Genomic DNA, 18,897 nt, shown 5'->3' with positions numbered 1-18,897 from the left:
GCATTCTCCATGAGAGCTTTAAACTCTCTGAAACGATTGAAGTCCTCATCCTTGGTCATCAAGAAGTAGATCCAGGTTTTCCTGGAATGGTCATCAATAGAGGTGACAAAATATTCGGCTCTCCTGAGAGCTCTAGTGAACATCGGGCTGCAAACATCTAAGTGTATGAGTCCTAACACGCCATCAGCTTTGCTATCACTTCTTGGAAATGCTACCTTAGCATACTTCCCAAGTATGCATCCTCTACACACATCATCGTGTTTCGTGCCAAGTTTTGGAACCCCTGTTACCGTTTCTCTGAGCATCCTGAGTGCTCCATGGTGTAGATGTCCCATTCTCCTATGCCATAACTCATTCAGCTCCTTCCCACTGCTACTGTCACTGCCTATTAGTGCCATTGGAGAATCGATTTGTAATCGGTACAATCTATTACTTCGAACTCCAATATATCTTACCTTTTTCCAGCTCGGGTGTTTGACATACACTTTCTTCCCTACAAAGTGAATATCATACCCCTTATCCTATAACTAGGATACTAAAATCAAGTTCATACTCAATCCTAGCACATGCAATACATCTGTAGCATTGGTGCTTGCTCCTGGCTCCCTCTAAAAATCTATGGGAGTACATTTCATTCTGTTTCCCATAGTAATCTGGAAGTCCATCTGCTCCTCTTTGTAGCTAGAGAAATATTCTCTAACCCCTATCATGTGAGTTGATGCTCCACTGTCTATATACCAAACTCCCTGTGAAGTTGATCCTACTAAGCAAGCAAATTCATCCTCCAATCTGGAAGACAAATCTGAAGTCTCCTGAATGTTACTTCTATCCATGGCTATGCAAAAGAATTTATAGTTCTATTCCTCTTTTCCCCCTTGACGTTGTCTCTGCTCTACCGAACTTTTGCAAAAACCCTTTGCATCCAGTGAGAGATCTGCTCAAAACAAAAAACAAAAAAAATTGAGTTGCTTCCTCTGCCTCTCGAATCTCTTTGTCTGAAAGAATCAAATTTTTTTGTCCCTCTTAGAAAAATCGGTCTTCTTCAAGCAATTCGGCCTCTTGGCAAAAAGATTGTGATGCCCCTTGGGAATTTCGACCTGCTACCTAGACTGAGTAGTGAAATTCCTTATTTTCGCTTTTGAGCTCTACAACTGATCAACCTGACTCCAATACCATGTGAAATTTAATCTATTGCAGCTACTGGAAATTATTCTTCTAACTGGAAAATTAATTATGCAGTTTATTTGCTACGACAAACAACAAATAAAATCACACCTACAATTTTCACCATAAAAATACTGCAAAAATAAAATACTAGAAACTGAGAAATTCTAGCATACACATAAGAATTTTGACACAGTTATTATTGGACAATTGTCCCCGAAAAAACCCAACTAGGGAAAACCGGTGCAGCAGATGAGGATTTTATTATTAATCTTTAGCAGCCATTCTGAGTACAATAATTTAGATGCCCAACTGGAAATCTAATATGAGGAAAATACTAGCAACTATATTGTGAGAATTTTATCTCACCCCACAGCTATTTTATGCCTCCGAACTGCCTCCATAGCCTCTGCGTTGAGCTCCCTACGTCACCCTCTGCGCAGAGCTTACGCTAGCCCTCTACAAATTTCAGCCTTCCTTCCTTTCCCTCTTCTGGGGACTGGAAATCTTCCTCCCGGAATGTTGCTGCCCTCCTCTTCCACCTGCTACTCACCCTTTGGCTCTATCCTCTCTGCTGAGCTGCTGCTACTGAGAAAATCGAACTGCCTAGACAACTAAGTATCTGCACTGGTGTATTCTCCATCACCACATCGACTTCATCTTATAATCCACTATTGGAGCACCAACGACCAAGATTAAAACTTAATCAATGGCTAGGATCATCTCTGGATCGATTCGTGTGAATTTCTAGATGATTCTCACATTATCTCAATTAATATTTATTAATTAACCATATTCCCTAAGTTTAGACTTAGGAAATATTTAAAAATCGATTAATAATCTAATTGAGACAATTCTAGGCAAAATTTCCAAAAACGATTTTTGGGTTTTGGAGATCTCATGTATTCTAGCCTCTCCACCAAAGTTCGTGGCTAGAACACACCTGATGCTACAAAAACTAACAATGTCGACCCCTGCATAGGTTAATATGCGTACCCTAGTAAAATGGATATGCTTCATGAGGTATTCCCTGCGTTAGACATTACTATGATTGTTGGATATTTATATAGGCTTGACCAAAGTAAGAAATGCAGGTACCCATGTATGAAGGTGATCCAACCTTTGCCCTTAATCACGTCAAAAGGTTTGCCCAATGTATCCTAGAAGTTGACATGTTTCATCAATATTCTCCTATTCATATGTTCATAACAACAACAACAACAACAACAACAAAATCGAAGGATCCTTGGTAGTGTTACCCACCACCAGTGGGTGTCACCGATAGGAAAAAAATTTCTCCTAGATTGTCTTCAGTCAACAGTCGGCAACCCCTTGCAACTCCCAGATAGCTCGATGTGCCCCCATCTCCACCACCTGAGTCAGCCATTGTATGCCCTCGCCCATTATGTCATGACCGTATGTTTGAAGGTGGGCCTTCCAATCCTGAAGGTACGGTTTTTTATTTATGTAATTGGGTATTTTTGCTTACTTATTATGGACAGATTTGGACATGGATTAGTGGGGGTGATTTGGCTAAAAGAATGGTACTCATGTCCCCTTGTCCAATTTGGTGGTTAGTCTTGTATCCTAGTCCCATGGGATCTCCTTTATTGGCTACTGGCTTTAGGAGTGGCACCCTTACATAAGCCACCTGCATCATTAAGGAACCCATGATTGTCCCAACCCCTGATGGGCGATGAACTGTCCAACCTTAAGAAAGTAATCATTGTTATATCCGCATCATGCTCTCATTCCCTGGAGCCCCAAGCAGTTATAAAAAGAAAAATCAATAAAAGGCAAACGGTATATGAAGAAGAGTGGAAAAACAAAGGGTGGGGTAACTGATGTACCACGATTGCTCCCTCCTACGGGTCCTCAATTAACCTCTTTCTTGAACTTGGAAACATCTTTACACTCTAAAGCCCATGATGGAAGGATATGCCACTATGAAGTGTCCACTTGGTTCCATGATTTGTAAGCTCATTTAGTCAATTGCACTAATGAATTGTTGTACTAGAAGGTGAGGAGACGCATTGGATCTTATACAGAATTGCAGGTGGTTCTTCATCTTGGGGTTTGGCCTCCCTATATGGAGTCCAAGCTCTTCAGAGGATCATATTGGCATTCATAAGATGTGCGTTGAGAGCCATGGGCCTCCACTATAGCAAAGAGCAGATAGCCATGCCATGGGATCCTTTAGCGCCATTCATCGCTCGCTCGTGTCCCACTTATTTGATGATGATGATGCACCTAGACCACCTCGCCCAGCCGGTTACACACTTGGTAGTTGATCCAGGGCCCAGAAGGGAAAATTTTAGGGGCTAATATTCGCCCATGGGCTAATTTTCTATACTTTTCCAACAACAAAAAATTCGTTAATTTCCATTTTTTTGTAAAAATGATTCGCCCAAATTTTATAGAATGAAATTATTTTACCCTAAAAATCGCCAAAAAATTATATATAGACTATATAAAAATATTATAAATTGGAATATTTTTACAAAAATATCTCCAAACATTTTATAGATTTCATATTATGGACTAGTGGGATTCGCCAAGCTTTCTAAACTTTAAGATAACTTTCCATCCTTAAAATTTTCCTTGGCCCAGATGGGGTTGTCTCTTACCATGGGAGACAAAGGGAGGGCTTGCATCATTGTTCTAGCCCTTGTAGATGGGATACGTGCTTGTTCAACTCAGTTGAAGAACCATGAGGATGTTTTTGTTCCCCCCCACAGACACTTGGGAGCACCACGGGTCATTTTTTGGAAATGACGAGGCCACCCCCTTCATCACTACTTTTGGAGCCCGTGCATTCATTTTGGCACATGAGGGACTTCAGTAGGCCTTGCAATGGCTCTCCTGGCTATTGTATTATAATTTCAACCCTCTTGAGAGGCTTATTTTTCATATTATGGAGCTATTTGGTGGGCTTGTCACCAAAAGGTTGTTATTTTTCGATTATTTTATTATTAGGGGCATCATTAGGCCTAATTAGGCAATTCAAATCCCTTAGAGGATCATATAAATTGATGAGAAGTGCATTTCATTCATCATCATCACTTGGATTTGGAATATCTTTCTTCTAAGAATTTTGACCTACAATTGTGGAATGATTTTGGATGATTAAATGAATTTTGATGTGTGGAAAGTTTTTGCTCTCTCTTGGAGCTTCTCTTGAGCAAGATTGTGGATGGATATATTCTTCTTTGTCTTGTAAGTGCATATAATGTTATATTTTTGTCTTAATGGATGTCTAATGCATGAAATTATTTTCTTATGGTGAAATAATGTGCCCTAATTAATGTGAATTAGTGGAATCATTGAAACTACTGGAGATTTTTTCAAGCGTTATTCATTGGACAAGGAATGAATGAATGTTCTTAGGGGATAATTTGCATTTACATTCTTGAAACTCCATAATAATTGCCATTGAAGTGTGAAAGTCTAAAGTTGTTGTGCAGTTGCAACAATAGATTGTGAAGTTGCTTCTTTAGGCCTCCTTAAAGAGCGAAGTTCCTAAATCTTGATAATTTTGACTCCAATCTTCCCAATAGCTAGGCACTAGTCCTGTTAGAAATCAGAAAGTCAAAAAGATTTTCTTCATATAGATAATTACTTGTGACTTTCTTATATTTATGTTCTTCTTTTATCTTTTAGTTCATCAAGCAATTACCAAAACAATAGCACAAAGATCACACACACACCATATATAGGCGGACAGCCAGAGCAAAACCCCTATCTAGGGGAAAACCCAGTCAACAACTCTTCCTTAATAACTTCTTGAGATAATCCAAGACTCTTGACCTAGACACGGACTCCCTCCACACCAAGTTGCCCTTTCTTCCTTCTTGTAGATGATTACCCTTCAGCAACAACTTTGACCTTGCAGCAACAACTTCAACTTAACAAGAGAGTCTTCGATCTTCTAGAGGAATCCACACAAGAGAGAGATAAATAGCCCAAAATTTTGATCTTGACCTTTTCTTCCTTGTTTTCCAACTTCGCACTGTTTTGGGATATCGAACTTGAGTGAGTGAGTGTCAGTGCTTCAAACAAATTCGAACTGCTCCAATATATAGGCTTCTGGTGATGTCGGATTATCCAGTTTGAGGCCGACTTGGTGTGGAGGTGGCAAATACCTTATTTGACTCAATAATAAACCTTTTTACATGATTCAAAAACCCAAGAAGGGTCTCTTTAAATGGACATTGTCTTTAATGACTCAAAATAAATCCTAGAAGTCCTCAATGGGGACTTTGCCCTAAAACATGATGACCCAAGCATGAAACCCATGCTTTAATAAGTAATAATAATAATAATAATATATTTTTCATTCTTTTGATAAATACATTTCATTGTAACTCAAATACAATTATGAAGACCGAACCTAGTTACATTCTTCAATATTAGATCCTTAGTGATTACATTAACGTAACGAAATATCATTCTTTCGCCTCTTTTCTTCCTTTTTTCTTCGTCCCTCTAAGGATGAGGAGATTTTCTAGGGCTTGGTGTATTATTTTAGGGAGGAGGAATTTTAGGATTTTGTCCATACAAGTTTCTTCATTTATGTCTTCTCTAGGCATCCTCTAGTTTTGAACAAATTTTGACAATGGAATTTCAAGTAAATTGATGCCCTAGCTATCACACCATGTGGTAACCCTTAAAGTTGCTTTGACTTGGGGATTTCTTGAAGGTTTGCACTTTGTAGCTCATCATTCAAAACCTTTTCTCTTAAACTATAGGTGATCATTGGATGAGCCTTTACCATAGTATATCTCTCAACCCTTGGTCTCTTATAGTATTTCTCTCAAGGGGTTTTTCATGGAAAGTCACCCTAGCTTCTCCCAAAGCTCACACTTTAATTGAATCTTTCCATTGAATGAGTCATCCTTGCCTCACTTTGAACCCTAGTATAAACACATCAATCACAAGTGAGGGATTTTGGAAGTTTTGATCTTAGGCATTCATCATTATTGAATATTCCTAAGCCTGAGGTCATCCTTCATAGGTCTTTCTTGGGGAGCCTTTCAACTTTTCTTTAAGCATTTGAACCATTAATTGAGCCTCTCCTTTGAATGGGCCTTGGAAATCACGTTATACCTTGCCATTGATCCTATCATTCAAGTGATTTCCTTTATATCGGGACTCCTCCCATCGGTGAAAGTCCGTAAAGAGCAAGGGACATTGACTGAGGTGATAGTGGGTCTTTGTCTCCTTATTGCCACTTGATCTACTAGTAGTCCTTTAGAAACCCCTCCTAGGACCCCTGCTAAATTGAGTGGTAACAAGTAGCATTGTACATAACCAGCCAGTTCCATATCAAACCAGCCAGTTCAATGAAAAAAAGCCAATTCCGTACTGAACCAGGCTTTTCCAGTCCGTGGCACCGGTTCGAGCCAGTTTTCCCTCGGAAACAGTCGCACCAGCCAGTTCAGTCTGGTCCAGTTCTAATAAGTTAATAACACTACTGTCAACAAATAAGTTTTTCATGGAAATGACAAAGTTAGACCCATAAGTCTGTTTATAAATGTATACATAAATGAGAAACAGGAAAAATTGTTCATTAAACAAAATGCTTCTTCTCAATATTTGACAATAACAAGATCAGAATAAAAAATGAACTCATACCTGAATATGCGAAGGATGAAAAAACTGTTGAGCCTTTATGGCTTGAAGCATGTCCTCACTGCAACCAAGATCTTTAAAAGTTCTCTGGCTAAAAAATTCAGCAGCATTTCCAGACTTGGGCCCTTCTCCCATAGATGCATTGAATGGTTTGGTTTTACTGTTTTGTGGATTAAAAGAATTCCTCCAACCTCCATGCATATTTTTAATTTCTGAAATTGCTTTGCTAGGGGCTCCAAACTTAGTTGCTTGTCCCTTCAATGACTTGGCTTTACTCATTGGTTTCTCACTCTCATGTTTTCCCTGTCCCCCATGCATGTTTTGTGTTTCAGAACCAAATTCCCCTGTGTTACCAGACTTTCCCCTATTATGCTCATATTCCCGGTTAAATTGTGCAGCATTCTTGGTTCCTTCATCTTTAAATAGATCAAGTTTACTCTTTGATGGAAAATTTCCCTGTCGCCCTTGGCCCCGTGAATTTTCAGGCTGTTGAATAAAGCCATCATCATTACCAGAACACACATGATTCTTAGACTCCAGTTTGGACTTTGCCCTTATGTTTAGGACCTTTAATTTATTGAAAAGTCTAGTAGAAGGCTCACTAGTTTTTAGTGTCATGCTATTATTCAATGCATGCACAACATGCATAGACTCGCGGGCATCCAAATCATCTGCAAGCTTAAACAAAAATAACATAAAGAAAACATCAATATACCACAACAGTTAATTCTTTTGGATGTCCTGACCATTCAGAAATTCTTCAATAAACATAAAGCTCGTTCTATGTTAGCTCACCCTTGCAGCATAATAAATTGTACTTCTTCTTTGAGATCTCTGAAGAATAGGTTGGTTGAAATATAGTTTTTTCATTCAGACTGAAAACAATCATGTTTTTGTTATAGGCTTTCATATACTAATTAGCTTCTTGACATATAAATTCATTCTTGTGTAATCATATCTATTTGCATAGGCTTTCATTCTCTTGTGCTGAATTTGGTTGACAAAATTCGAAGGTGGAGAATTCATGTTTTCCAGACTATCATCTTGATTAAAAACCAAGATTCCTCCATACATGTCATTAGAGATGAACGCCTGGCATCAACTTCTTTGGCAATTAGAAAGATTGATAAGTCTTAACAATAGGAAATAAAATATTTCTCCTTAAACATTTACTACTTGCAAAATACCAATCATAGTTGTTAGTCCTCATATTTTATTATATTAGCCATAACCTTAATGTGTTGATTGTCCTAGTCTTAAATAGTGTCCTAAAAATTGTCCTAATATTTATGTTTTGGGGTAAGTTCCCATTCTGTTTGCATTAAATAAAGGCAGACAGGGGAAGCATTAAATGTCTCTCATTACTCTATATGGGCATTCCCACATGAATTTTGGACAGGTTAAGGCTCTTTGGACCACATAGTTAAGACACTTCTGTAATCTAAATCTCATCTTGACATGTTGTCATTGTTCCATTAATTGAAATTTGTTGAATTCTATGAGGCTAATTTTCTTCATACACTTCTATATCTTGGCTCCTTGTCAAGTATATATGTTTGAGATGTATATTTGCTCTTTTCAAATTGTAAATCTATATCTAATCTTGTACCTACAAATCTACTTTTACGACTAGATCTTCTAGTGGAGACATTTATACCTAACACTAGCTGCAACATTTGCAAGATATAATATTAACAATTAGAATAAACTCGAACACCCTCCTCATTTTATTCCTTATAATGTGTCCTAGATAATTTATTAACTATTAAAGTAAATATCAGATTATAATGGTCAATTAGATATCAGACATAGACACTAAAATCACTTCAACTTACGTTATTTTATGCTTTCTTTCACTTTAGTTTTCTTGGTCTCTCCCACATTCATAAAGTGGATTAACTCAACTAGCTTGTAACTCTTTATAAAAAGTTTTTTTCTTTCTCGTTATTGATGTAATCTTTGTTTCCTTCGCGTGTTCACATTACTGTTATATGGTATCAAAACCCAGCATTCTCAAAGTCATATCAGGAGTCTCAAGCCTTCAAAAGATAAGGTTTCTACTCTTGTGACTTCAATACTCTAGGTGCCATAGAGCCTATGCGAGCGTGAAGACAGGGATTGTAGCTAACAAAGATGTATCAAGGAATTGTTGGCATGACATATGAAAGAGCCAAAAGGGTTTCGGATCATTCGAGACCAAGATCAATCACATTTCAATTTTAAAAAGTAGGTTTAAAAATTTTGGTTTGAAACAAAATTCAAAATAAAAATTAAAAAGATAAAGAGGTGTACAAACTCAGTGATACAACCATATAACCTCCACATGTGAATCGTCCAACCATCATACAGTACTCACAGGTGACTCATACAATCATATTACAACAACAACATGAGCATATATCCAACAACCCCTTGCAGACACTAGATAGCTTGTGTACGCCAACCATACGACTACAATATAAACATTGCAGTCCCCATACTTGTATGGACATTGTTACCCACCACCAATGGGTTCTACCCATAGGAGAAATTTTTCTCCTAGATTGTCTTCAGTCGGCAGCCGACAACCCCTTGTAGACACTATATAGCTTGATTTGCCCCCAACTCCGCCGCCTGGGCCTTTCATTATGTGCCCTCTCCCATTTGTTATGATCGTATGCTTGAAGGTGGGCCTTCCAACCCCGAAGGCATGGCTTTCATTATGTAGTTGGGTATTTTTGCTTACTTATCACAGACACTTCTGGGCATGGATTAGTGAGGGGATTTGGCAGAAAGAATGGGTTTCGTCTATACTCTTGTCCCCTTGCCCAAATTGGTGGTTAACCTTATATCCTAGTCCCGTGGGACCTCCTCTATTGGCTACTAGCTTTAGGAGAGGCACTACATGAGAAACCCTGACTTTGGTTGCGTGGTCCCGCTTCCTAACACCACATGCATCATTCCCCTCCGCTCATTATAACCCCTTTTCACATATTTCCCATGTGGGTCCACATTTTTCCATTGGATCCACAAGAAGTTATCCTCCCCCTCCCCTTGTCCACACTTTGGGTCACACCTGGAACGTTGCCCCGGAGGTTGATGCAGCTAAAAAGAAAATTAAAAGCATAATTTGGCCACTTACAACAGGAAACGTACCATAAAATGCAAAAGATGGTCGGCACATAAAAATTTATCACATTGGCAAAAGCCAAACATGAGCTCTACGCATTGTCATGGCCATCACCCTCGTTCCTAGTGCCCTAATATGAGGGCCCCGCATTATTAAGGAACCCATGATTGCCCCAACCCCTAATGGGCGATGAACTGCCCAACCTTAAGGTGGTATTCACTACTATATCATTCACATCATGCTCTCATTCCCTAGAGCCCCAAGCAGTTATAAAAGGAAAAAGAAATGAAAGGCAAAAGGCATATGAAGAAGGGTGGAAAAACAAAGGTCGGGGTAACTCATGTACCATGATTGCTCCCTACTACATTTATACTACCATGTGGGCTTCCCTCATTATAGTTACCCTTGTCCCATGGCATGTCGCTTTGAGCCTTCCCCTGCTACCCCACTTTGTTCCACCATTATTTCACATGACACCTGCCATTTGATGAATGTACCATGGACCTGTCACTCCATTAGAGGTTGAAACCACCTAATAGGGTCATTTATTAACCTCCCTCTTGAACCTGGGGACACCTGTACATTCTAAAGCCCATTATGGAAGGGCATGCCACTGCGAAGTGCCCACATGGTTCCATGATTTGTAAGCTCATTTGCTCAATTACACTAACGAATTGTTGTACTAGAAGGCGAGGGGACGCATTGGCTCTTACACAGAATTGCAAGTGGGTTTTCATCTTGGGGTTTGGTCTCCCTATACGGGATTCGAGCCCTCCATGTTAGTATTTGTAGCATCGGATGTGTTCTAGCCACGAAATTTTGTGGAGGCTAGAACACATGAGATCTCCAAAACCCAAATATCGTTTCTAGAAATTTCACTTAGAAATGACTTAATTAGATTATTAACCAATTTTTAAATATTTCCTGTCTAAACTTAGGGAATATGGTTAATTAGTCAATATTAATTAATTCAAGGCAAGAATCATCTCGAAACTCACACGGATCGATCCAAAAATGATCCTAACCATCGATTATGTTTTAATCTTGGTCGTTGGTGCTCCAACAAAGGATTATAAGAGGAGGTCGATGTGGTGATAGAGAAGACACTTGAGAGGCTTGATTTCTAAGCCGATCGATTTCCAGAGTAGCAACAATCAGTTGTCGGAGAGAGAGCTAGAGATCGAAGCAGTGTGAGAGGGGTAGAGACAATGAAGTCGCAGGAAGATTTCCAAATCCAGCGAGTGTATTTACAGAGAGGCAGAAGAGCCATAGAGAGGTTGACGCTGGGGCAGCACAGTAGCCTCTAGAGGCAATTTCGATTCTGTTGGGGAAAATCGTGTTTTAGTGCCAAAAGATGGACAGAGGTTTTGGGAGCCAGTAGAAACATTTTCCCAGACAGGAACAGACTAGACGACTTGAGAGATTGATTCAGACTGCATTAGGGTGACTTTGTGCGCATCACAGAGGCAATTTGGACAGCTCACTTGGAGTTGCAGTGAGAGCCCGGATTTGCCTGTGGGGTGAGGAAAATTCCTCACTAGATTTTTGAGAGTATTTTTCTCTGTAGGATTGCCAGTATTCGACATCCAGATTGTACTCAAAATATTTCACTGTTGCTTAATAATAAAACCCTTAATTGTTGCACCGGTTTTCCCAAGTTGGGTTTTTTCCAGGGACTTTTGTCCAAAAATAATTGTGTTATTTTTATGTGTGCTAACATTTCTTCCAGCATTTATTCTTCCACAGTTTTAATTGTGTAGGTTGCAATGTGATTTATTCAGTATTTTCCGTAGCAAACAGCAAATAAATTGTTAAATAAAATTAACAATTAGGAGAATAATTTCCAGTTGCTGCAATAGGATTTCGGTATTGGAATTTTCACATGGTATCAGAGTGCAGTTGATTAGCCGGGGAGCTCAAAGGCGAAAAGAGAAGGAATTTCGCTGCTCATTATGGGCAATAGGTCGAAATTCCCAAGGGCAACGTAGTCATTCGGCAAGGAGGTCGAGTTACTTGTGGAGGTTCGATTTTTCTGAGTGGGGTAGAAAAATTCAATCCTACCAGATCGAGTGATTCTAGAGGCAGAGGGAGTAGTCCAGATTTTTCGTTGAGCAGATCTCTAGTTGGACACAGTGGTGTTTGCAGCGGTTTGCTAGAGCAGAGCCAGCGTTGGGTGGAAGGAAGAAGAGCACACACAGAGGGTAAATTTTCCTTAGGGAACTTCTAGTCTCAAGAAGTTTGATTTTCCTTGCAGAATAGAGATCGTTGTGAGCAGATCTTCTCACTCCGGAAGGGAGTGTGAATAGCAAAGCAGCAGTTGAGCAGAAGGAAAGAGGACGTTTTCGACAGATCGTTGAAATGGCCACTGCTAGTCTTCGTGATCATGACAGGTTGGATGGAGCTTCCAACTACGTCATATGGAACGCAAGGATGTCTTTCCTTCTAGATGAATATGGCCTGAAAGCATATATTGATGAAGTGGTAGCAATTCCCACGGATGCAGATCAGCTAAAAGAGTACAAGAAGGAGATGGCATGGGAAAAACAGTTGATCCTAGATGGAGTCTGAGACATGTTGTTTCACATATAGCTGGCAAAGATACTGCCAAGCAGATGTGGAATGCTCTTACCACATTGTATCAGGGTACTTCCGAGCAGCGGAAGATGTACCTCGAGGAGAAGTTGAGGCTCACCAGACGCAGAAGGGGGAAGGCGTAGACCCCTTCCTCACCAGGATTCAGGAGGTCCGGGACCAATTGTCAGCTATTGGAGCAGCGCCTCAACCTACAGAGCTTGTGAGATTGGCACTCAACAGTGTCTCTGAGGACTGGCAAGTCTTTGTCCAAAGCATATTAGTCAGAGACAAGCAACCAGATTGGGACAGGATGTGGGTTGACTTGCAATGGGAGGAATTGAGGTGAGCTCTTCTAAAGAGCTCCATAAGTGGCAGTAGCAGCAGACAGAAGCAAGTGAAGGAGGAGGAGAATGTGGCCCTCGCATTTAAGGGTCCCAATCAAGGATAGGGGGAGCAGAGAAAGAAGAAGAAGGACATGTCGAAGGTCAAGTGCTTCAAATGTGGTGAGCTTGGTTACTACAGTACCCAATGTCCTCTAAGGAAGAAGGATAAGGAGGAGAAGTAGGCAGCTTCAGCAGAGATCGATAGGCTTTCCTCCAGGTTGGAGGAAGACTTCACTATATTCGTTGATATACCTGCAGGGATGAGGTGGGATGACTTGGTGTTGTAGCCCCAGAGCGTTACAGATGGGCGGGATCCTTGAGGAGTCCACCTCATGGATCAATACCTTGCTATGGGGGCCCATAGTATTCAGTAGCACGATGGATCAGTGACAGTTGATGCAATCAGATGCCAGAGAGACAGTTGCAGAGACTAGTAGCAATCAGACGTTGGGGAGCGCAGTGTAGAGTTAGCAACAGTGCAGATGACACAGTGCAGAGTCAGCAGTAGCACAGATTCTTCAGTGACAGTGCAGATACTAGCAGCAGTCAGAGACTCGGGTGACAGATGCATTATACTGATCATAGTTGATTCAGTATTTTGGATGCTTTTCAGTTGCAAATGTTGTAGTTGCAGCAGCAACAGATGAGAGGGAGTTGCAGTGTTGGCAGCAATTCAATAGGCTCAGAAACAACATAGATGCAGCATATATCAGAGTTGCGCAATGGTTGGTGGGCAGTATGCCCAGACATCAGCAGCATGACAGGAGATGATGCAATGACAGGGTGTTACTACAGGGGGTGCAGTAGCACTAGAACACATTCCTCACTAAGAGGGAGTGTTAGTTTTTGTAGCATCAAATGTGTTCTAGCCACGAAATTTGTGGAGAGGCTAGAATACGTGAGATCTCCAAAACCCAGATATCGTTTCTAGAAATTTCCCCTAGAAATGACTTAATTAGATTATTAACCAGTTTTTAAATATTTCTTAAGTCCAAACTTAGGGAATATGGTTAATTAATTAGCATTAAATAAGTCAAGGTGAGAATCATCCAAAAACTCACACAAATCGATCCAGAGATGATCCTAGCCATCGATTGTTTTAATCTTGGTCGTTGGTGCTCCAACAGAGGATTATAAGAGGAGGTCGATGTGGTGATGGAGAAGACACCTGAGAGGTTCGATTTCTACGCCGATCGATTTCCAGAGTAGTACTAATCAATTGTCGAAGAAAGAGCTAAAGATCGAAGCAGTGTGAGAGGGGCAAAGACAGTGAAGCCGGAGGAAGATTTCCATATCTAGTGAGTGTATTTGCAGAGAGGCAAAAGAGCCACAGAGAAGCTGACGCTAGGGCAGTGCAGTAGCCTCAAGAGGCAATTTCGATTCTACTAGGGAAAGCCGAGTTTCAGTGCCAAAAGATGGACAGAGGTTTGAGGGGCCAGGAGAAACATTTTCCCAAACAACAACAGACTAGACGGCTTGAGGAGAGGTTAACTCAGACTGAGCATAGAAGGGACTATGTTAGGGTGACGCAAAGCCAACGTAAAGGCAATTTGGACGACTCACTTGGAGTTGCAATGAAAGCCCGGATTTGCCTGTGGGGTGAGGAAAATTCCTCACTAGATTTTTGTCAGTATTTTTCTCTACAAGATTGCCGGTATTCGACATCCAAATTGCACTAAGATACTTCATTGCTACTTAATAATAAAACCCTCAGTTGCTACACTGGTTTTCCCAAGTTGGGTTTTTCCAGGGACTTTTGTCCAAAAATAACTGTGTTATTTTTATGTGTGTGTGCTAGAATTTCTTCTAGCGTTTATTCTCCTGCAGTTTTAATTGTGTAGGTTGCAGTGTGATTTATTCAGTGTTTTCCGTAGCAAACAACAAATAAATTGTTAAATAAAATTAACAATTAGGAGAATAATTTCCAGTTGCTGCAATAGGATTCTGGTATTGGAATTTTCACACTCCAGAGGGTCTTGATGGCATTGGTAGGGCGAGCGTTAAGAGCCATGGGCCTCCACTATAGTAGAGAGCAGATAACCATGCCATGGGCCTCCACTATAGCAGAGAGCAGATAACCATGCCATGGGATCCTTCAACACCATTCATTACTCACTTGTGTCCCACTTATTTGATGATGATGATGCACCTGGACCACCTTGCCCAGCTGGCTACACTCTAGCACCACACACTTCGCAATTGATCCAGGGCCTAGATGGGGTTGTGTCTCACCATGGGGGCAAAGGGAGGGCTTGCTTCATTGTTCCAACTCTTGCAAATAGGATACATGCTTGTTTGATTCATTTCGAGACCCATGAGGATGATGTTGTGCCCCCACAGCCACTTAGGGGCACCACAAGTCATTTTCTTAGAGATTAAGGGGCCATCCCCTTCATCACTATTTTTGGAACCTTTCTATTCATTTTGGCACATGTTGGACTTCATTTGGCCTCCCAACGGCCCTCTTAGCTACTTATCTATTATTTCAGCCCTCTTGAGAGGCTAATTATTTTTATTGTGGAGCTATTTGGTGAGCTTGTCATCAAAGAATGTTATTGTGCACATTATTTTTATTGTAGGGGCATTATTAGGCATAGTTAGGCCATTTGAATCCCTTCGTGGATCATATAAATATAAGAGAGGTTCATTTGATCTCTCATCATCACTTGGATTTGGGATATATCTTTCTAAAGATTTTGGACCTACAATTTCTGGAATGATTTGGATGATTAAATGCATTTTGATGTGTGGAATATTTTTGTTATCTCTCTTGTAGCTTCTATTTGGCAAGTTTATGGATGGATATACTTCTTTTGTCATGTAAGTGCTCTTTTCATGCGAATTTCATAATATTTCATGTCTAATGTTGTTGAGAAATCTAGGGCATTAATGATTAGAAGATTTATCTTCTTGATAATTGCTTGTAATATACTTTTAGTTCTTGGATTATGATCTTCTCTTCGATATATGATTAATGTGTTCTTTTCATCAAAACAATTACCAAATAAACAATAGAAGACAAGAGACACAGTATGTAGGCTTGTCAACCAAGGCCAAAACCTCTCACTCTTTGAGAAGAAAACCCAATCAGAAATTCTTCTTATAGAGCTTCAATTGACGAATACCAAGACTATGACAAAGACCCTTGACTCTAGTGTCCTCTTCTCGACTTCTTCTAGAACTCGAACTGCTCTCCTCGGCTCCTTCTAGGGAATCTTGGTCTATATTCTTCCACACTGCTCTTCTCGGCTTCCCTAGAGAAACTCGGTCTCTTAGGTTAACCCTATTTCAAAAACCCTAGAATAATCTATGCTCCTTGATTAGTCTCTTCAAGAGAGAGAGACCTATTTCTCCTCGGCTTCTTCTTGCGAGATCCTATACCCAAACAAGGTCACCTTAATGAAGCAGTAAATTCTTCGACCTTCTCTCTATGCCTTCGAACCTACTTCCTTTGCACATGGGAGAGTATATAACCCCAAATCAAAAACCCGAGAAGAATCTCTTCCTTCGCTATCCTTTCTTTGTTCTTCGCTCTTCTCTTCTAGTCCTTTCTTCATACTTATAATTGTAGGCTCTTCTTCATTGATTTGCTTGCTTTCAAGTGAGGCTGAATGTGGCTATATATACACATTATCTAATGTCCTTTAAGCCGACATGATCACTTGAGAGAGAGACGACATGATCTTCTAAGTTTCTCCATTCGTTGTAGCCTAACTTGAAGAGGGCTAGTGACAAGGTCTTATAGGAAACTTTTACATAGACAAGAATGACTCTTTACAATCTGTAACATGACTTCATTACATGACAATGACTTTTATTTTTATGACTAGATGACAAAATTCTTAGAGGCTCTCAATGGGAGCCTTGACTCAAAAACAAAATCTCTTGCTCATGAAACCCACGATGCAAGCGTTACAATAATTTTATTTTTCTTCTTTACATCTCTTTACATAAAATCACAATTACATGTCATTATGAAGACCGAACCTAGTTACACTTTTCAACAAATGTATGGAATGTTATGTCATGATTTTACTTGTGCCCTCTTACCATTCGAACTAGCAGAGGTCCTATGAGGGGATCCTATAAAACAACTACTAGGTTGGAGTAGCATGATCCGGATTATCCACAGTATTATGTTCATTATGTCGACGTTTCGAACTTGTCAAATAATTAAAACTAAAATAAATATAATAACTAAAATTAAAATTAAAGAATTCATATATGTAAGGTTCGGCTTCTATATAAAAATTTATCATTTTCTAGGTTTATATATACTCTGGTCGAAAGATTCTTCTCTCAAAAACTATCATTCATATTCTATCAATTTTGGTCCTGATGATGGACCCACTTTGGGGTTCGAAACATCGACATAATGAACATAATACTGTGGGTAATCCGGATCATGCTACTCCAAAAAACTACCACAGAAGCTTAAAGTCTAACTACTAGGTTAACGGCAACAATGGAGCAATAGCCCACTATCACCTCAGCTAAGGCTCCCTGCTCTTTACGGACTTTCACCAGTGGGAGGGAGACCCGGTATAAGAGGAATCACATATTCATAATAATGGATATGTCAATGAAAAGGGAAAGGGTGATTCCCAAGGCCTATTCACAAGAGAGGTTCAATCATATGTCTTTCTTAACTCTAAGTTTAAAACTGACTTTATCCATGACTTTTGGACCCTTCTAACACAGTTTTATATTAATTCACATTAATATTTTATTTTCCCTAAGTTTAAACTTAGGGACTCCATTAAAAATATTAATTTTTTAATATCTCCCAAATTGTTTAGAATTTTCCCAAACCATTTCTGGGTATTGGAGATCTCATGTGCTTTAGCCTCTCCGCCAATTTTCGTGGCTAGAGCACATTTGATGCTACCCCAAATCAACACTCCCTCTTAGCGAGGACTATTCTCTAGTAATACTCCTCACTAAGTATCACCCTGATCATCCGGCATTGGCCCTGTGTTGATGCGAAGCCTCCCTGCCCAACATCCTCTGTATTACTGCATCCTATACTGCTGCCCATGGCTATGCTACTGCCACTGTTGCATCTATATGACAACTCCCTCTGCATCTGTGTTGTTGCTAGTCCTTTCTCCCAACACTCCATCTACACTGCAACTCCCTCTACATCCGTGTTGTTATCACTCCCATTTTTGCTATTACAACGGGTTCTTTACCATCCCCATCTTTTCCCTAAAGTAGTTAAACTTTGTCCTTCCAAGGGCCTTGGTGAGGATGTCCGCCACCTGTTCTCCTGTAGGAGTGTATCTCAACTGTACAGCTCCTCGTTGGACACAGTCCCTGACAAAGTGACATCGAATATCAATATGCTTCGACCTATCATAAAACACTGGATTCTTTGAGAGCTTGATGCAACTCTGATTATCGCACATGATCCTGGTCACCTCCATATTCCTTCTGAATAGGTTCACAAGCAGTTTTCTAAGCCATATGGCCTCACACGAAGCTGTGCTCGCTGCCATATATTCTGCTTTAGATGAGCTCAGAGCCACGGACTTTTGTTTCCTACTGCACCAAGAGGTCATACCTGATCCAATGTTGAAACAGTACCGAGAGGTAGTTTTTCGATCCACTGAATTTCCTGCCCAATCTGCATCAGTAAATCCACTCAAACTAATATCCTTACCTTTAGTGTACAAGATTCCATAATCAATTGTTCCCTGTAAATACCTGAGAACGTGTTTGGCTGCTGCCCAATGTGCCCTCTTCGGTTCCACCATGAACTGACTGAGAGTGTTGACAGGGTAGCAAAGGTCTGACCTTGTATTGATCAGATACATTAGGAACCCTATGAGCTGCCTATATAGGGTGGGATCAACATCCTTGTCTTCTGATGCATCAATCTTCTTCTAGTTGGTGATCATTGGAGTAGCCATGGGTCTACAGTCCTCCATCCCGAATCTTTTCAGGATTTCTGTAGCATACCTCCCTTGCCCAAAGAAGATTTCTCCCTTCTACTGACGAACTTCCAACCCTAGGAAGTAATGCATTCATCCAAAA

The 18,897-nt window shown here is 40.2% G+C and overlaps 1 protein-coding gene across 1 annotated transcript in view; it reads right to left on the bottom strand.

The window, feature by feature from the left end:
• LOC149245365 (DEA(D/H)-box RNA helicase family protein) overlaps positions 1 to 18,897 on the bottom strand; it is a 311,539-nt gene that overhangs the window by 252,514 nt on the left and 40,128 nt on the right. The window contains exon 2 of the mRNA XM_089457754.1: positions 6,799 to 7,466. Coding sequence (XP_089313880.1) covers positions 6,799 to 7,466 — 668 coding nt within the window. The remainder of the gene's footprint in view (positions 1 to 6,798; positions 7,467 to 18,897) is intronic.

The sequence above is a fragment of the Pinus tabuliformis genome, chromosome 7 (assembly GCF_031772625.1).
Source record: "Pinus tabuliformis cultivar Carrire ecotype Pingquan chromosome 7, CPIR1, whole genome shotgun sequence".
Taxonomy (NCBI): domain Eukaryota; kingdom Viridiplantae; phylum Streptophyta; class Pinopsida; order Pinales; family Pinaceae; genus Pinus; species Pinus tabuliformis.
The sequence above is the reverse complement of the archived record's forward strand: the minus strand, read 5'-3'. Positions and strand labels throughout refer to the sequence as shown.